This window comes from Bombina bombina, chromosome 7, assembly GCF_027579735.1.
Source record: "Bombina bombina isolate aBomBom1 chromosome 7, aBomBom1.pri, whole genome shotgun sequence".
Classification (NCBI taxonomy): domain Eukaryota; kingdom Metazoa; phylum Chordata; class Amphibia; order Anura; family Bombinatoridae; genus Bombina; species Bombina bombina.
In genome coordinates this window covers 596,446,836-596,461,800 of record NC_069505.1, presented here as the reverse complement: position 1 = coordinate 596,461,800, position 14,965 = coordinate 596,446,836, and the positions used below count along the sequence as shown (strand labels likewise).

The 14,965-nt window shown below is 39.1% G+C and overlaps 1 protein-coding gene across 1 annotated transcript; it reads left to right on the top strand.

Annotated features, from left to right (window-relative positions):
• Positions 1-248: 248 nt before the first annotated feature.
• On the top strand, positions 249-8,719 carry LOC128636138 (uncharacterized). The gene is made up of 4 exons (XM_053689193.1): positions 249-300; positions 2,992-3,067; positions 5,120-5,195; positions 7,191-8,719. The coding sequence occupies exon 4, from the start codon at positions 7,205-7,207 to the stop codon at positions 8,396-8,398; it is 1,194 nt and encodes a 397-aa protein (XP_053545168.1). The 5' UTR covers positions 249-300; positions 2,992-3,067; positions 5,120-5,195; positions 7,191-7,204; the 3' UTR covers positions 8,399-8,719.
• Positions 8,720-14,965: the final 6,246 nt, after the last annotated feature.

The window sequence follows — 14,965 nt, the reverse complement described above, 5'->3', positions numbered from 1 at the left end:
AAAGAGACAGAAAGTACACATGGGCCATATAGATAACACTGTGTACAGGCACAGGGGGTTATTTAAGGTTTAGCACTACACAATGCTTAATGCAAGACAATAGATAATAAACAGTCACAGTCATGTGATCAGGGGGCTGGAAGAAGGTTCCTAGATACAAGGTAATCACAGAGCTACACCTCCCCCCCATACACCTCCCCTTTATAAACAGGCAGTTTTAGCTTTAAAACTATTTCTCACACAGATCACACAGCAACAAGCAGCCTTACAGCCTTTCTGCAATCAACATACATTTTACAGGTAATTCATCTATCTCCAATCAAGACAATGGGACATTTTTCAAGCTCTGTATGGAGCTCGAAGGGCCGTGTTTCTGGTGAGCCCCTCAGGCTCGCCAGAAACACAATTTATGAAGCAGCGGTCTAAACACCGCTGCTCCATAGCCTGTCTGCCTGCTCTGAGGAGGCAGACAGACAGACATCGCCGGAAATCAACCCAATCCAATACGATCGGCTTGATTGACACCCCCTGCTAGTGGCTGATTGGCCGCAAATCTGCAGGGGGGGGGAGGTGGCGTTGCACCAGCAGTTCACAAGAACTGCTGGTGCAATGCTGGATGCGGAGAGCGTATGCTGTCCGCATTCAGCGATGTCTGTCAGACATGAACCGCAATATCAGATCATGTCTGACAGACATTTGATAAATCGGCTACAATGAGTGCATTTTATTATTATATCTCTTTGGCTAATTTGGAATTGGTTTTAACATTCCCCTCTCCCTCCTCTCCAAGCTACACCTCCCCCCCATATACCTACCCTTTATCAACAGGAAGTTTTACTTTTAAAACTCTCTAGCTCACACAGCTCACACATCACACACAGCTCACACAGCTCCACACAGCTCACACAGCACACACAGCTCCACACAGCTCACACAGCACACACAGCTCACACAGCTCACACAGCACACACAGCACACACAGCACACACAGCTCACACAGCTCACACAGCTCACACAGCACACACAGCTCACACAGCTCACACAGCACACACAGCCCACACAGCCCACACAGCCCACACAGCCCACACAGCCCACACAGCCCACACAGCTCACACAGCCTTTCTGCATGCACTAACACACCGCTACACCTTCCACCCTGGTGTTTACCTTAATATATAAACAGCAATTAGGTGCAGCTGTCACTAATGAACCAGGATAGAGACACTACTTTATACTCACAGCCTCTGTACTGACACTTTACCATATTCTGTTACACTTTTCCAACCCTCCTTTACTCACCACACACTTCACTCACTCGTATACTAAACATATTTCTTTTCTCCCTTACCTTTTGTGTCCATTCCCTCTCCTTTAGATTGTAATCTTGGGAGCCTTCCTTGTATTTAAAGTGAACTACTACTGATTGTGCTCAAGGGCAGGGCATTCCTCTCCTTTTGTATAACTCAATTATTGCACCTACAACTGTAATGTACCCCAATACTGTACTTGTTTGTTTGTGTATGTAATGCATCCCTGTAATGTTTTATTATTACTTGTATAGCGCTGCGTAATCTGCTGGCGCTTTATAAATACCTGATAATAATAACTATAGTAGCAAACTTGTTATTCATTTTAATATTGGGGATTTTGTGTGGGGCTGAAAATGCCTCCTGACAAATTATATTTACTCTGCATATTAATTTTAAAAAGCCTGTAAGAAGTGTAATCTTTTAAAATGTTCTGTATACAAAAGGTGTTACAAAAATTGTATTTTAAAATGACCTCTTAACAAAAAAAAAGGATATAAAGTGGAATATTTTAAAATGTCCTTTTTAAAAAAAAAAAAATAAATGTGCAAAACTGTTACATTTTCATATGGTAGAAACAATATGCAATATGTTTGTATCTTTCTTGATATGTTTATACAACTACAGACAGTATCCTACTGCCAGTGCAGATGGTATAAGTTACAATATTTTGATGTGCAGAGGACCAGTGAGTTTTGATCTTAAGCAGATGAGGGTGAGCTGTGAAATTAGAAATTGCATATTTTCTGGTCTTAGTCAAAATTAAACTCTCATTATTCAGATAGGACTTGGAATTTTAATCAACTTTCCAATTTACTTTTATGACCAAATTTGCTTTTTCTCTTGGTATTCTTAGTTGAAACTAAACCTAGGCAGATTTATATGTTCATTTCTAAGCCTTTGAGGGCTGCCTCTTATCACATGCTTTTTAAATTCCTTTTCAACACAAAGAGACAGAAAGTATGTGGGCCATATAGATAACACTGTGTTCAGGCACAGGAGGTTTAGCAGAACACTATGCTAACTGCAAGACAATAGATAATAAATAGTCACAGTCATGTGATCAGGGGGCTGGAAGAAGGTTCTTAGATACAAAGTAATCACAGAGGTAATAAATATATTAATATAACTGTGTTGGTTATGCAAAACTGGGGAATGGGTAATAAAGGGATTATCTATCTTTTAAAACAATAACAATTCTATGGTAGACTGTGTAAGTATATTGAGACATTGTGCCCAAGGCTTCTGTTTTGTGATTATTTCCTTATCTGCTGAATAGACAACAGGCCAGGCATAACACTGCTCCTCCCTGCACTCAGGCTACACACAGTGAAACCTACCCCCCAGGGACACAAACTGCACATTTCATACACAATCCCACAACAACAGGATCTGCCGTTTGTACGGATACTGATAAACTTACCTTATCTTGATCCAATTCAGCAATGAAATAAAGTGAGCTGGTGCTAGTTTGTCACAAAGAAGAACAAGGTTATTAAACACCAGTGCTAGATTTACTCAACTGAAGCTCAGTCAATTCCTAACTGTAAGAAATGTCAAATTAAAGTCAGATTTGATTATGTGTAAACTGAATAATAGTCTAAGATTGCTATATTTTATAACTTATACTAATTTTTGTAATACAATTTAATTTAATTAAAAACATTTTTTTTTCTTCTAACAGTTCAGTACATTGTTGCCAGCTTCTGAAATTCTTCAAAGAAAAGACTGCCCTTTTTAATAACTTCTTGCTGTTAGATGTAAGTACAAATGTCCCTCTGTCCTCCTGCGTCCCTGTCTCCTCCTGCGTCCCTGTCGCCTCCTGCGTCCCTGTCTCCTCCTGTGTCCCTGTCTCCTCCTGTCGCCTCCTGTGTCCCTGTCTCCTCCTGTGTCCCGGTCTCCCCCTGTCGCCTCCTGTGTCCCTATCTCCTCCTGTGTCCCTGTCTCCCCCTGTCGCCTCCTGTGTCCCTGTCTCCCCCTGTGTCCCTGTCTCCCCCTGTGTCCCTCTGTCCCCCTGTCGCCTCCTGTGTCCCTCTGTCCTTCTGTGTCCCTGTCCTCCTGTGTCCCACTATCCTCCTGTGTCCCTGTCCCATTGTCTGTGTCTCACTGTCCTCCTGTGTCTCACTGTCCTCCTGTGTCTTACTGTCCTCCTGTGTCCCTCTGTCCTCCTGTGTCCCTGTCCCCCTGTGTCCCCCTGTGTCCCTCTGTCCCCCTGTCGCCTTCTGTGTCCCTGTCTCCCCCTGTGACCCTGTCCTCCTGTGTCCCACTGTCCTCCTGTGTCCCTGTCGCCTCCTGTGTCCCCGTGTGTCCCTCTGTCCTTCTGTGTCCCTGTCTCCCCCTGTGTCCAACTGTCCTCCTGTGTCCAACTGTCCTCCTGTGTCCAACTGTCCTCCTGTGTCACACTGTCCTCCCGTGTCCCTCTGTCCTCCTGTGTCCCTGCCCCCCTGTGTCCCACTGTCCTGTGTCCCTGTCTCCCCCTGTCCTTCTCTGTCCCTATTCCACTGTCCTCCTGTGTCCCTCTGTCCTCCTGTGTCCCTGCCCCCCTGTGTCCCTGTCTCCCCCTGTCCTTCTGTGTCCCTATTCCACTGTCCTCCTGTGTCCCTGCCCCCTGTGTCACACTGTCCTCCTGTGTCCCTGTCTCCCCCTGTGTCCCTGTCCCACTGTCCTCCTGTGTCCCTGTCCATGGTGTCCTTGGCCCCGTGTCCCACTGTTGTGTGTCCCTGCCCCCTGTGTCCCTCTGTCCTCCTGTGTCCCTGTCCCCCTGTGTACCACTGTCCCCTTGTGTCCCTGCCCCCTGTGTCCCACTGTCCTGCGTCCCTGCCCCCTGTGTCCCTGTCCCCCTGTGTACCACTGTCCCCTTGTGTCCCTGCCCCCTGTGTCCCACTGTCCTGCGTCCCTGCCCCCTGTGTCCCTCTCCCCCTGTGTCCCACTGTCCTCCTGTGTCCCTGTCTACCCCTGTGTTCCTCTGTCCTCAAGTGTCCCTGTCCCACTGTCCTCCTGTGTCCCACTGTCCTTCTGTGTCCCTGTGTCCCTCTGCCCCCCTGTGTCCCTCTGCCCCCCTGTGTCCCTCTGTCTTCCTTTGTCCCTGTCGCCCCCTGTGTTACACTGTCCTCCTGTGTCCCTTTGTCCTCCTGTTTCCCTGTCCTCCTGTGTCCCTGTTGCCACCTGTGTCTCTCTCCCTCTGTCCTCCTGTGTCCCTCTGTCCTCCTATGTCCCTGTCTCCTCCTGTGTCCCTCTGTCCTCCTGTGTACCTGTCCCCCTGTGTCCCCCTGTGTCCCTGTCTCCCCCTGTGTCCCTCTGTCCTCCTGTATCCCTGTCACCTTGTGTCCCTCTGTCCTCCTGTGTCCCTGTCTCCCCCTGTGTACCACTGTCCTCTTGTGTCCCTCTGTCCTCCTGTGTCCCTCTGTCCTCCTCCTGTGTCCTTCTGTCTCCCTCTGTCCCTCTGTCCCCATGTGTCCCTGTCCCCCTGTCCTCCTGTGTCTCTGACTCCCCCTGTCTCTGTGTGTCCCTGTTACTCTGTGTGTCCCTGTTTCCGTGTCCCTCTATCCCTATAATAACACAAAATATGCAATACTTTTTATTTGCTACTTATATGAATTGTTTTCTTACATTAGTAAATTATTGTTCAAAATTTATGGAGAGTCAACCTTTACAGTGTGATATAGGGCATTCCTAATTGTAAGGAAATATAAAATTATGTCAGATTTGATTATGTGTACATTGAATAATAGTCTAAGATTGCTATATTTTAAAACTTATACTAATTTTTGTAATACAATTAATTTAATAAAAAAAAAATCTTCTTCTAACAGTTCAGTACATTGTTGCCATCTTCTGAAAATCTTCAAACAAAAGCCTGCACTTTTTAACAACTTCTTGCAGTTAGATGTAAGTACAAATGTAATCATTTTTTATTCCATCTTCATCGGATTAACACAATTAATGGATGACAACAAAAGACAACAAATATTTCATTTACATTTTTTTTTAATTCGAGTATAAAGAAAGATGTAATGCTTTAATAACACATTAAAACAATGTAGTGTACGTATTACTGCATACAACAAACCACCACCACCAACACATAACAGAATAACATCCAAAGTCTAAATATCAATCTTCACAAATGCACACTTCAAAAGACACTATTGACGACACCTAAATTGATCAACATTGTGAATTGATATCATTTGTAAATATTAGTGTAGGACCCAGGTAGAGGAGGGGCCGTGAAGTTGGCACCTGGGGTTATCAACATTTGGCCAACTGTTTGATATGTGTGTATGGTGGATGGCTTTATATTAATTTGGCCAACTGTTTGATATGTGGGTATGGGGGGTGGCTTTATATTCATTTGGCCAACTGTTTGATATGTGGGTATGGGGGGTGGCTTTATATTCATTTGGCCAACTGTTTGATATGTGGGTATGGGGGGGTGGCTTTATATTCATTTGGCCAACTGTTTGATATGTGCATATGGGGGGGTGGCTTTATATTCATTTGGCCAACTGTTTGATATGTGCGTATGGGGGGTGGCTTTATATTCATTTGGCCAACTGTTTGATATGTGCGTATGGGGGGTGGCTTTATATTCATTTGGCCAACTGTTTGATATGTGTGTATGGGGGGTGGCTTTATATTCATTTGGCCAATTGTTTGATATGTGCGTATGGGGGATGGCTTTATATTCATTTGGCCAACTGTTTGATATGTGTGTATGGTGGATGGCTTTATATTCATTTGGCCAACTGTTTGATATGTGCGTATGGGGGGTGGCTTTATATTCATTTGGCCAACTGTTTGATATGTGCGTATGGGGGATGGCTTTATATTCATTTGGCCAACTGTTTGATATGTGCGTATGGGGGATGGCTTTATATTCATTTGGCCAACTGTTTGATATGTGCGTATGGGGGATGGCTTTATATTCATTTGGCCAACTGTTTGATATGTGGGTATGGGGGGTGGCTTTATATTCATTTGGCCAACGTTTGATATGTGCATATGGGGGGTGGCTTTATATTAATTTGGCCAACTGTTTGATATGTGGGTATGGGGGGTGGCTTTATATTCATTTGGCCAACTGTTTGATATGTGCGTATGGGGGGGTGGCTTTATATTCATTTGACCAAGTGTTTTAACTTACCCTTCTATTTCATTCTTTTACTACTATGAAGCATTGATAATTGTTTTTGTTCTCTAACATTGGTAAATTGTTGTTCTGTGTTAATGTTTGTATTGGACAATAACCAGTCTCTTCTTATTTATGTGTTACATGTATTTCTTTGGAATGTCAACATATATATTTTTGTATGTGTGTATACACTATAGTTAATTAAGTATATTATACACTTGAGATCTTCAAACAAACACTGTGCACACTACAACATTAATACCCATCTACAGAATAACACAAGACATAAACACACTGTCATGCATACAGTGCACACTATGACATACCATAACCAACACATAACAAATTCAAATTATAAACATCCCTCCACACACATGTAAACATGCAGCAATACACTCTCTTGAAGACACTAAACTTCACCTACACAGCGAGATTAATTTTTGACGACATGCAACTTCATCAATGTTGAAATCAATTTTTTCTATGTTGTGCAACAAACATTTTGAAATTTATAAATTCTATGTTTGTATTGTCCACTTATCTTTTTTTTTTTTTTTTGCTCTTTATGTTGACATTCCTGTTTTGATATGTTTGTTAAAACATAGGTAGGTGTTCCTTAATTTTTAATCTTTTTATTGAACAGTTTTTTATGTATCAATTGATAATTTAATGTACATATTGTCAAATAATTTTCTTCCACATCAAAAGTTTTAAAATTGATTTTGATTTTGATTTTTTTCATTATCAAGTGTAAAGAAGAAGCATGGCACTGTGCATAGTTAAAGGCTGTCCAAATTCCAAAAATAAAACACGGATGGTGAATTCTGTATCTCTACATTGTTTCCCACGGACTGCGGATAAAGTTCGTAATTGGTTGACTGCTACACGTCAGTACAGTGATACGTTGGATGAGATGGTTAACAGAGTACTAGAAACCAACAAATCCTCTCGCTACAGGATGTGCTCTTTGCATTTTACATCTGATAATTTTTATGCCCAGGGGCTAAAAATGTATCTTCAAAGAGATTCTGTGCCAACCATCTTCGGAAACCAATTAACTCGGAAAATCCAATGTATTGAAGCTGAATCTTCGTTGCCATCAAATTCAAAAGTTAAACAAAACATAGTGGTATCCATGAACAATGGACAAGTGGTTGAGCATGTAATGGACAGTGTTGTCAATACTGATGCACAGCATTCAATTTCATTTTTACAACCAGTGAAGTGCCATACATGTGGGCATCACTTCAACAAACAGTTTACAGATGTTGGAACAGCCACCGATTACAACAAATTACATAAGGAAACACAGTTCCAAAGGTTTTATGGTACATCATCATGTAGAACACAAACAAATAAAATGTTTGGTAAGAGACATAATTCTACATCAACTGTTGATTTATGTACATCGAAAGATGCATATACATGGACAATGGGTAACATACAAATGTCAGAAGACAAATTGATACAGACTGACAATTTTGAATTTTCTGGATTCATGGAAAGTACTCAATTTGTTCAAAATACAGAAAAAACTCTTTCCCCAGTTGTGGATAATAAGTCAACAATTTTCCCATCTTCTCCAGGTCAGTTTGATAACATTAAGAACAGTATGGTTGAGAGTGCACTTTCAAACAGCCATCTACATAACCCCATTGTCCAGGATTCAAACTTTACTCCCGAAATCTCAATTGTAAAAGTTGAAGACTTCAGCTTCCATTCAGAGACAACAGTAGAAGAAATGGTGAAAGAGGAAAAATATGTAGTATTTGATAAAAATATTGATTACCTTTTAAAATTCTTGCCATGTAGTATACCCATGTGTAATGCTCCGGTTATCTCTAAAAATAAGACAACATTGGGAAGCATATTGGTTGTGGAAGGAAAATGCCTGGATGGTCACAACACTGTGCTATGGAAGAGCCAACCAACCATTGGTAAGCTGGAACCATTTTGAAAAAATAAAAAAATTCAGTGAATACTTTGGTTTACAAACAATTTGTAAACAGACTTACTATAATATTCAAAGTAAATACCTGTTCCCGACCATACATCACCATTGGATACAAGATCGTACTAAAAACATCAATAGCATTAAAAACCGTGGTGTCACATTATACGGAGATGGGCAATGTGATAGCCCTGGGTATAGTGCCAAATACTGCACTAATACAATGATAGAGGAAGAGTCCAAACAAATTGTGGAGTTCAATGTCATCCAAGTGAGTGAAGCGTCACTTGTAGTGAAGTGAATACAAAATATATATTTTTTTATTTACTTGTGTGTGTGTTTTTTGGGCTTTAAAAATCAATAACATAATAACAATATGTATGTATGTATGTATATATGTGTGTGTGTATGTATGTATATATATATATATATATATATATGTGTGTCTGTGTTTGTATATATATATTTATTAATATGTGTGTGTGTATATATATATATATATATGTGTGTGTGTGTATATATATATATATGTGTGTGTGTGTGTATATGTATGTATATGTGTGTGTGTATATGTATGTGTATATATATATATATATATATATATATATATATATATATATATATATATATATACACATATACATATACAGGGGTGCGGGAATTTTAAAAAAAAAACTACTTGTCCAAGGACTAAAGCAGGAGCACAATCTACTTGTCCTGTTTCACAAAATAATTTTAACCAAAAGACAGTGTGGTATGGGAAAGACTATCTATAAAAGGTAGAGCAATATATATATATCTAGTGTTGATTTTGCAATACTACAGAGTGCTTATATAATCTTTCAAAGTACAAAATGGATTTCTTTGTAAAATTAATTTTTCAAACCTTCCAGGAAGGCAAAATAATGTTTTGCTATAAACATGCAGTTGCAGTTTCACTTTAAAAAACAAGACAGAACAACATTTTATAAACGTTACCTATTTTAGGATTTTTATAGGACATTTATGTCCCCAAATGTTCAGTATAACCTGGGAAAGCTTGCACCTGCACGCTCAATACCTTTTTAGCCAACAGATTAAAAATTCCTAAAACTTCATCATCTTAACTACAAATAAGTCTGCTCTGTGAGTTACAAGATATTAGCAAGGGGAGTGAGTCCTTAAAGGGACAGTTTACTCAAAAATGTTCTCCCCTTTAATTTGTTCCCAATGATCCACTTTACCTGCTGGAGTGTATTAAATTGTTTACAAGTAGCTCATTTACCCTTAAATTGGCATTTGAAATAGTTGATTTAGTATGTGGTATCCCCACCTATTCTGAAAGTTTGTGGCCGCAGGTCCAAGCTATAGATAAGCTTTGTAAACACAGCCAGCAGAAGAAATTACACTCCCAGTGGGATATAGCAGAGATAAGGTAATAAAATGTTGATTTTCCATTGTTCTCTCCAAGTACTGGTGATTGTTTTATGGAGCGATATAAGATAAAGACACATGTATATGTACACAATGTGATAAAGTAATGAGATCTGATTATACCTACAGATATAAGATAAAGACACATGTATATGTACACAGTGTGATAAAGTAATGAGATCTGATTATACCTACAGATATAAGATAAAGACATGTATATGTACACAATGTGATAAAGTAATGAGATCTGATTATACCTACAGATATAATATACAGACACATGTATATGTACACAATGTGATAAAGTAATGAGATCTGATTATACCTACAGATATAAGATAAAGACACATGTATATGTACACAATGTGATAATGTAATGAGATCTGATTATTCCTACATATATAAGATAAAGACACATGTATATGTACACAATGTGATAAAGTAATGAGATCTGATTATACCTACAGATACAGGGAGTGCAGAATTATTAGGCAAGTTGTATTTTTGAGGATTAATTTTATTATTGAACAACCATGTTCTCAATGAACCCAAAAAACTCATTAATATCAAAGCTGAATATTTTTGGAAGTAGTTTTTAGTTTGTTTTTAGTTATAGCTATTTTAGGGGGATATCTGTGTGTGCAGGTGACTATTACTGTGCATAATTATTAGGCAACTTAACAAAAAACAAATATATACCCATTTCAATTATTTATTTTTACCAGTGAAACCAATATAACATCTCAACATTCACAAATATACATTTCTGACATTCAAAAACAAAACAAAAACAAATCAGTGACCAATATAGCCACCTTTCTTTGCAAGGACACTCAAAAGCCTGCCATCCATGGATTCTGTCAGTGTTTTGATCTGTTCACCATCAACATTGCGTGCAGCAGCAACCACAGCCTCCCAGACACTGTTCAGAGAGGTGTACTGTTTTCCCTCCTTGTAAATCTCACATTTGATGATGGGGTTCAGATCAGGTGAACAAGGAGGCCATGTCATTAGATTTTCTTCTTTTATACCCTTTCTTGCCAGCCACGCTGTGGAGTACTTGGACGAGTGTGATGGAGCATTGTCCTGCATGAAAATCATGTTTTTCTTGAAGGATGCAGACTTCTTCCTGTACCACTGCTTGAAGAAGGTGTCTTCCAGAAACTGGCAGTAGGACTGGGAGTTGAGCTTGACTCCATCCTCAACCCGAAAAGGCCCCACAAGCTCATCTTTGATGATACCAGCCCAAACCAGTACTCCACCTCCACCTTGCTGGCGTCTGAGTCGGACTGGAGCTCTCTGCCCTTTACCAATCCAGCCACGGGCCCATCCATCTGGCCCATCAAGACTCACTCTCATTTCATCAGTCCATAAAACCTTAGAAAAATCAGTCTTGAGATATTTCTTGGCCCAGTCTTGACGTTTCAGCTTGTGTGTCTTGTTCAGTGGTGGTCGTCTTTCAGCCTTTCTTACCTTGGCCATGTCTCTGAGTATTGCACACCTTGTGTTTTTGGGCACTCCAGTGATGTTGCAGCTCTGAAATATGGCCAAACTGGTGGCAAGTGGCATCTTGGCAGCTGCACGCTTGACTTTTCTCAGTTCATGGGCAGTTATTTTGCGCCTTGGTTTTTCCACACGCTTCTTGTGACCCTGTTGACTATTTTGAATGAAACGCTTGATTGTTCGATGATCACGCTTCAGAAGCTTTGCAATTTTAAGAGTGCTGCATCCCTCTGCAAGATATCTCACTATTTTTGACTTTTCTGAGCCTGTCAAGTCCTTCTTTTGACCCATTTTGCAAAGGAAAGGAAGTTGCCTAATAATTATGCACACCTGATATAGGGTGTTGATGTCATTAGACCACACCCCTTCTCATTACAGAGATGCACATCACCTAATATGCTTAATTGGTAGTAGGAAATCTGTATAGAATACAATAAAGAAGAAGGCGCCAACATAGTGTGAATCTGTATTGAAAGTTGTTCACTCCCCACACATAAATGGTACTTACGAGAAGTAAAGCACTTGAGAAGTGCTACAACGACTTTCTGGAGCATTAACAGCTGTCCAGGTAGCTGGTCTCTCGTCCTCAAAATGAGCTCCTAGTGCTGTGTACGGTCTGCAGCAATTTGCAGCTTGAACCCTATCACCTGCTCCTTTCTCTCGCTGTATAATGTGAGAGGTGCCCAAACCAGGTGGGCTGGTAGCTATGATCGGATATCAAGTGTTTGTTAAAATAACGATTCCTAAAAAATGTATCACTCAGCCGTGATCAGTTATGGTAAAAACAAATGTTTATTTCATAAACATATATCACAACGCGTTTCCCGGTCTACCTTGACCGCTTCCTCAGGTGAATAAACCATAACTAAACTATACAGCTTTATATTTGCTCAACTCGGCGTTCAAGCCAAATTACAGCGCATGCGTGCAGGAGTATACAATCCCCATAGTAAACAGGTGTGTGTATTGCCCTCAGGCCGATTGGTCATCGGAGTGAAATAACAGACCAACCACAGAGTACTGTGCTGACACACCTCTAGTGTATGTGTAAGCGTATAAACTTTAATTTCTGGTGTGCAGTTTTCTGCAAATAGCGTAATATCGTTTAAAAAACTGTTGGTTATCAGTTGTTCCATGTTAATATACATAAAGATACCAAAATGGCTATTTGTGTCTTAGCGTTACTACCGCTGCTACGTTATTAATGCGTGCTTTCTAACATCTCATGGGGATGGTATTCCTTCATGCATTTACAAAAATTACTGTACTATCTATCAAGAACAATGATTCCTAACTCCATGGTCTAAGATATACAAAATCTAATGCTGTATATAAATATATATATGTATATATACAAAAAAATAAAATAAAAACAAAATGATATAATCATAAAAAATACTAAAATATTACCCCTAATCACAACGTTAAAAAATGCGAATACTCCTAAACATAATGTAAATACCTATAAATAATGATATTACTCATTATATATACACAAAAATATTAGTCTACGTGTACTGTTGTTAATATAGATACCATCATGTAATATATACAAAATAATACAATGATATAATATTAAAAATAATAAAATATTACCCCTAATAACAAAGATAAAAAATACGTATATTCCTAAACATAAAGTGAATACCTATAAAAAATGATGTTGCTCCTTATATATACACCATAATATAAGTCTATGTGTACTGATGTTAATACAGATATCATCATGTAATAACGCTGTCCCACTCAAATTCTATCTCTGGGGTTTCGTAGTGAGATCTATATTTGTAGTTGATATATTATGATGTATCTGAACAGAGTCTATTGTATGAAAAACTACTACTAGGGAATAATTCTAACGTAGCAGCGGTAGTAACGCTAAGACACAAATAGCCATTTTGGTATCTTTATGTATATTAACATGGAACAACTGATAACCAACAGTTTTTTAAACGATATTACGCTATTTGCAGAAAACTGCACACCAGAAATTAAAGTTTATACGCTTACACATACACTAGAGGTGTGTCAGCACAGTACTCTGTGGTTGGTCTGTTATTTCACTCCGATGACCAATCGGCCTGAGGGCAATACACACACCTGTTTACTATGGGGATTGTATACTCCTGCACGCATGCGCTGTAATTTGGCTTGAACGCCGAGTTGAGCAAATATAAAGCTGTATAGTTTAGTTATGGTTTATTCACCTGAGGAAGCGGTCAAGGTAGACCGGGAAACGCGTTGTGATATATGTTTATGAAATAAACATTTGTTTTTACCATAACTGATCACGGCTGAGTGATACATTTTTTAGGAATCGTTATTTTAACAAACACTTGATATCCGATCATAGCTACCAGCCCACCTGGTTTGGGCACCTCTCACATTATACAGCGAGAGAAAGGAGCAGGTGATAGGGTTCAAGCTGCAAATTGCTGCAGACTGTACACAGCACTAGGAGCTCATTTTGAGGACGAGAGACCAGCTACCTGGACAGCTGTTAATGCTCCAGAAAGTCGTTGTAGCACTTCTCAAGTGCTTTACTTCTCGTAAGTACCATTTATGTGTGGGGAGTGAACAACTTTCAATACAGATTCACACTATGTTGGCGCCTTCTTCTTTATTGTATTCTATACAGATTTCCTACGTTTGAATTGCCTTCATTTTTGGAAGAAGTCTTATGCTGCCATACCATCAACTTTGGACTTTTTTAGGCCACACACCTGATATTGGTTTGATTGACATTTTTTTATATATGAGTGTGGGATATTTATTGTTGTGTTTTTGCACTTGTATTTGATTATGTATACATAACTATTCGCTCACATTTGTTTAACATATGTTTATGGGAACATATTTGATCTTTGTTGTTTTTGGGCGCTGCTGATTTATCACACTTTTTGTATTTAATTGGTAGTAGGCTTTCGAGCCTATACAGCTTGGAGTAAGACAACATGCATAAAGAGGATGATGTGGTCAAAATACTCATTTGCCTAATAATTCTGCACTCCCTGTATAAGATAAAGAAGCATGTATATAGTGTGATAAAGTAATGAGATCTGATTATACCTACATATATAAGATAAAGACACATGTATATGTACACAGTGTTATAATGTAATGAGATCTGATTATACCTACAGTTATAAGATAGACACATGTATATGTACACAGTGGGATACAGTAATGAGATCTGATTATACCTACAGATAAAAGATAAAGAAGCATGTATATGTACACAGTGTGATAAAGTAATGAGATCTGATTATACCTACAGATATAAGATAAAGACACATGTATATGTACACAGTGTGATAATGTAATAAGATCTGATTATACCTACAAGCTCAACCCATTTTATTAGGTTGTGGCTTCAAAACACAAAATCAGAGCTTTAATATACACTAAAAAAACCTTAAAAAACTAATTTTCATACATTTTTTACTCTGCAGTTGGTAAAAGCAATTGTAAACACATTAAGGGAAAACTATTTTTCAGTATACTGTCCCTTTTAACCCAACCATTACTGACCAATACCCCTTACAAAAATCTTGGGTGGCCCTGTTATTATATCAATATAGTACTTTGCCCTCTTAACCTACTCAACAATAATATTCTATTTAAGAATTACATTTTGTCGTAAGCAGCTTGCATAAA